We start from the raw sequence: 5678 nt of genomic DNA on the forward strand, positions 1-5678 counted from the left end.
TTTGGTTGGTCAAACAACCTCCTCCTATACCACATAATGTGCTTTGTCCACTCTCCGACCGATACAATATATATATCAAATTTTTTATGAATAAATTTTAAAGGTTTCAATCTAATCTTCAATATAACATGCATAATATTATTTATAATAATAATATTTGTGGTGATATTAGTTTAGGACGTTAGGTTATTGTTATTAAATGACAAATGTTGTTTTTGATTATTATGATATGACATTTTATTGAATTTTTAGTTCAGTTTATCTAAATGTACTTTTATTTTTATTTTATTTTTGTCTGTTATTTTTTGGGCTACCTTTTTTATAAGAAAAAAAAGCTGTGAAAATGAAGTTGACTTGAATAAATTAATATATGAAACATTAGGTTAACTAAAAAATATTATGACATAAATCAAATGAGAGACTTTCTTTACTTACTCTATTTAGTTTAATGAGTTTACTTTAAGCCAACTCTAAATGTTTTATACAATAATAATTAAATTTAAAAGGATAATAGTGTTATTTTATTAAAATATATACAAGTATTTAATTTATACATTAAACCATTATATATAATATTTAAAATTACTTATTTATTTTTAAAACAATACACAACTTTCATCAAATATTAAATTTAAAAATAAAGAAAGATAAACATATGTATGTTAAAAAGGTGAAAAGACCAAGTTTATTAAAGACAGAACTGAGAATTAATAAAGATTTCATTACTAATTTGAAACCAAAATTTAACTAATTTTTTAAAAAATATATTTAATTTTTCCAAAGTGGTGAAAAGATATGAATCTTGACATTCATAATCCATTTTTTTTTCTACACCTACTTTACAATTTTAGTACTATTATTTCAATTATCTTTTATATTATTTATTTATGAATTTATATTTTATTATATATATTATTAGAATTATTACATCAAAATTTGTATATAACTCTTTTGTAAAATTATAATTTTTGAAAAGAGAAAGTCCCCTTTGTGAATCCCTCTTCTCAACTATGTGAGGTTACTTACAACTCACCACTCACTCACTCACTCACTCCCATTTCATTCTTTGCTTCCTTCAATCCCTTCCCTTCTCTCTCAAAAACCCTAATCCCCAATTCCTCCAATCGCTTCTCCCTCCGTGCTCCGTCGCTAGGGTTCGTCCTCTCTAATCTCTTCATTTCTCCAATTCCCTCTTCTCCGTCTCCATTTTCTTTCCTTCTCTCTCTGAATTCAACTTTGCGCGTAGCGCTTTAGGGTTCCGATTCGTCGGGGAAGATGAGCACGCAGAAGAAGCGCGCGTTCCAGATAGAGGCGTTCAAGCACCGCGTGGTGGTCGATCCCAAGTACGCCGAGAAGACGTGGAAGGTTCTAGAACACGCTATCCATGAGATATACAACCACAACGCCAGTGGCCTTAGCTTTGAGGAGCTTTACAGGTTAATTCATCCGGTTAACTGTCAATTAACGCTTCTTCGATTTCACTGCTCCAACTTCGGTGTGAATTGTGCCAGATGCGATTTTGGGTTTTTTTTTCCCAATAGTGTTGTTTTGTTGTGTTTTCTGTGCTTCTGTGTCGTGTTGTTTTAAGTAAATTGAGCTGACACCTTATGTTTTTGCACATGTTGTCTCTTCTTTTTCAACTGCTACACTGATCCCCTTGATTGCTTGAAAACATTACGTTGTCCATCCTTAATTATTCGAAAAAAAATTATATTATGACCTTATATAAAAGATGTTGTAAACGTTAAGTACGGGGATTATGTGCAATTTGAAAAACGTCGGGGCTGTGAGTGTAATTTACTCTTTATATATATATATACATAATTACTGTGTTATGGAGGATTTGTAGTTGAATGTTTAGCCTGAGGATGATAAAAAAGTGTAGACGAATTGCTTTACTGAAAATTTCGTTTGTCTTTGAAAAATTGAATTGAACCTACTGTGTTTATTGATCAAACAAGTTTTTTTTTTATAATTTTCAACCGTCTATCTGAAATGAGTCTTATGAAGTTAGTCTTTCACATAAGAAGGTTGTATGTAGAGAGATAGGCCTGCTGAGGGATTTTAACTTTGATAAGACCACATTTCTGTACTGTTTTTATTTTCACATTTGTATTAATCATTTTTTTCCAAACTTGTCTCAAACTGGTCTGTCCAGCTAGTTCAATAAAATTTACAATATTTAAAACTGCTGCCTTACTTACCTCAACTGAGTTGGATGACCGCTACAATTTTTAAAGCTATGGTATTAATCGAAAGGCTCTTTTTTAATGTTGAAGTTGTCTACCTGCAATCAGTATTCCAATCTTGGTCATTCACATAAAAAGGTTATATGAAGGGAGATAGTCCTAAAGTGATTTTAATTTTGGAAAGATCCCAGGATTTTTAAGCCTACAATCTATTTTTTTTAATGTAATCCTGTCATGTGAAAATCTAATATTTCCTGTTGTATAACCACCATACATGGATGGTCAGAATTATTTTAATGTTTTAGTCATAATCATCATTTTATTTATATTTTTTAAATTTACTCTCTAATCGCTAACCTAATATGATTTTGTATTATTTTATGTATATGTGTGTATCTCAATATATTTAGTATTAAGTTATTGATTTTTGATGAGTTTAAAGGTGGAGGGATGTCTTAGCTCTTGGCAAGCCAATTTAGTGTAAAACTCATACAGATACTGAACATGGACCCCTTCAAGTGGGGGTTTATGTTATTTGTGTATCCTGGAACGTGCACATGTTTCAACATTTCACTTTTTCTAGTTCAGAGCTACGCTGTGCTTTGGAGGTGTTCTTTTATTTCATCTGTTTCTGTGCTACAATACCGGAAAACATACTTCATCTTATCATGTTGTGGTTTCCTTGAGGCTTACAACTTGCAAATATTGACAGAGATTCTTATATGATATGACACATTATTTTGACCAGTTCCCTGTGATGCTCTTTGGCCGTTGTAGATTATTATGCTTTTTGTATGGTCAGTTCACCAGCTTGTTCTTATTCACATGGAAATTAGCATGTAATGTGTTCTCAGCCTATTTCATACCATTTAGTTAGAAGAAAAAGCACCAATCTATATTTAGTTATTTACTGATTGATACCACAGACCTCCCTTAAATTTGTTGTTTATTAATAATTATGTGATTTCCTGTAGTTTAGTTTTCTTTAAATTGATTAATTGCCTAAGCTTGCTTAATTAATTTGCCCATAGATAGATCTCTCTAGCCATCTTTGTATATTTGTATATATATTTTTTTAATTTCTGATCACTGTGATCTGCCCATTCAGGAACGCTTATAATATGGTGTTACACAAATTTGGGGAGAAACTTTACACAGGACTTGTGACGACCATGACTTCTCATCTAAAAGAAATTTCTCAATCAATTGAATCTGCTCAAGGAGAAATTTTCTTGGATGAGCTCAATAGGAAGTGGGCAGATCATAACAAGGCATTGCAAATGATCCGAGATATACTGATGTACATGGATCGAACATTTGTACCAAGCAACCATAAAACTTCTGTTCATGAGCTTGGATTGAATCTTTGGAGAGATGTTGTGATCCATTCCATCAAAACTCAGGCTAGGCTGCTAGATACACTTCTTGAGCTTGTGCTTCGAGAAAGGAATGGTGAAGTAATAAACAGAGGATTGATGAGAAATATAATAAAGATGCTTATGGATTTGGGTTTGCCTGTTTACCAGCTTGACTTTGAAAAGCATTTTCTTGATGTATCTTCAAATTTTTACGGTTGTGAGTCCCAGAAATTCATTGAAACATGTGATTGTGGTGATTATCTGAAGAAAGCTGAGAGACGTTTAAATGAAGAGTTGGAGAGAGTATCTCATTACTTGGATCCCAGAAGTGAGTCAAAGATAACGAATGTGGTGGAGAAGGAGATGATTGAAAGCCATATGCATACTCTAGTTCATATGGAGAACTCAGGCCTAGTTAGTATGCTTGTGGATGACAAATATGAAGACTTGCAAAGAATGTATAATTTGTTTCGCAGGGTGCCTGCTGGACTCACAATTGTTAAAGAAGTCATGACCTCTTTTATTCGGGATACAGGTAAGCAGCTAATTATGGATCCGGAAAGGCTGAGAGATCCTGTGGATTTTGTTCAACGACTGCTGGATTTGAAGGATAAATATGACAAGGTTATTACAATGTCTTTTAACAATGACAAGACATTTCAGAATGCCTTGAATTCTTCTTTTGAATATTTCATCAATTTGAATGCCCGGTCTCCAGAGTTCATCTCTTTGTTTGTGGATGACAAACTTCGCCGAGGGTTGAAAGGGGTTGGCGAGGAGGATGTGGAGATTGTACTGGACAAAGTCATGATGCTTTTCCGGTACCTACAGGAGAAGGATGTGTTTGAGAAGTATTACAAGCAACACTTGGCAAAAAGGCTTCTTTCAGGGAAAACTATATCTGATGATGCAGAAAGGAGTTTGATTGTTAAGCTCAAAACAGAATGCGGATACCAATTCACTTCTAAGTTAGAGGGTATGTTTACTGACATGAAGACTTCGCATGATACAATGCAGGGTTTCTATACAGGCCAAGGTACTGAGTTGGGGGATGGCCCTACACTATCTGTCCAGGTGCTTACAACAGGATCATGGCCTACTCAGCCTAGCCCACCGTGTAATCTTCCATCAGAAATATTGGGTGTGTGTGACAGGTTTCGAACATATTATCTTGGCACACACAATGGTAGGAGATTGTCCTGGCAAACTAATATGGGGACTGCTGATTTGAAAGCAACATTTGGTAAGGGCCAAAAGCATGAGTTGAATGTTTCCACATACCAAATGTGTGTACTCATGCTTTTCAACAACGTTGAGCAGTTGACTTGTAAGGAGATAGAGCAAGCTACAGCCATTCCCATGTCAGATTTGAGGAGGTGCCTTCAGTCTCTTGCCTGTGTGAAAGGAAAAAATGTTCTTCGAAAAGAGCCAATGAGCAAGGACATTGCAGAGGATGATACGTTCTTCTTTAATGACAAATTCACAAGCAAGTTCTTCAAGGTAAAGATAGGGACTGTGGTTGCACAGAGGGAGTCTGAACCAGAAAACCTAGAAACTCGGCAAAGAGTGGAGGAAGACAGAAAGCCACAGATCGAGGCAGCAATTGTTAGGATAATGAAATCAAGACGAACTCGAGATCATAATAATATCGTTGCTGAGGTCACAAAGCAGCTGCAGTCACGCTTTTTGCCTAATCCTGTTGTTATTAAGAAAAGAATTGAATCCCTTATTGAGCGTGAGTTTCTGGAGAGGGATAAAGTGGACAGAAAACTGTATCGCTATCTTGCTTGAACTGTGTATTTGCTTTTGTTTTGGCATTGCACCTATCTGATTCTGTCTCATGAGTTAGAGTGCTCATCATAAAATATTTCTACTGTAACTCTCCTTTGCATATCAACAAAACATAGACTTGTTAGGTTCACTTCTTTCAGCCTCCATAAAAAAATTGAAATGACAGTTCTACTCTCTTCATCTTCTCCATTGAGATCCATTTTTCACTTCTCAGTTGTAATAACCCGCACCTCCACCGTTACTGCCGCAATAGCTTCCCACCTCTATGTGTCATCATAAGCACAAAAAATGTCATAAGCATAAAAAATTGTATTATGAATTACACAAATTAAAAGGCAAA

The 5678-nt window shown here is 34.6% G+C and overlaps 1 protein-coding gene across 3 annotated transcripts; it reads left to right on the plus strand.

Annotated features, from left to right (window-relative positions):
- Positions 1–938: 938 nt before the first annotated feature.
- Positions 939–5468, plus strand: LOC137836891 (cullin-3A-like). Of its 3 annotated transcripts, none has more exons than XM_068645668.1 (3): positions 939–1154; positions 1247–1436; positions 3298–5468. In XM_068645668.1, exons 2-3 carry the CDS (start codon positions 1276–1278, stop codon positions 5336–5338), a joined length of 2202 nt encoding a protein of 733 aa, XP_068501769.1. In that variant the 5' UTR covers positions 939–1154; positions 1247–1275; the 3' UTR covers positions 5339–5468. The 3 variants fall into 3 exon arrangements, with proteins under 3 accessions (XP_068501769.1, XP_068501771.1, XP_068501770.1); XM_068645670.1 differs by having other exon boundaries at positions 971–1154; positions 1255–1436; XM_068645669.1 differs by having other exon boundaries at positions 1125–1436.
- The last annotated feature ends 210 nt before the right edge of the window (positions 5469–5678 follow it).

This window comes from Phaseolus vulgaris, chromosome 4 (assembly GCF_000499845.2).
Source record: "Phaseolus vulgaris cultivar G19833 chromosome 4, P. vulgaris v2.0, whole genome shotgun sequence".
Classification (NCBI taxonomy): domain Eukaryota; kingdom Viridiplantae; phylum Streptophyta; class Magnoliopsida; order Fabales; family Fabaceae; genus Phaseolus; species Phaseolus vulgaris.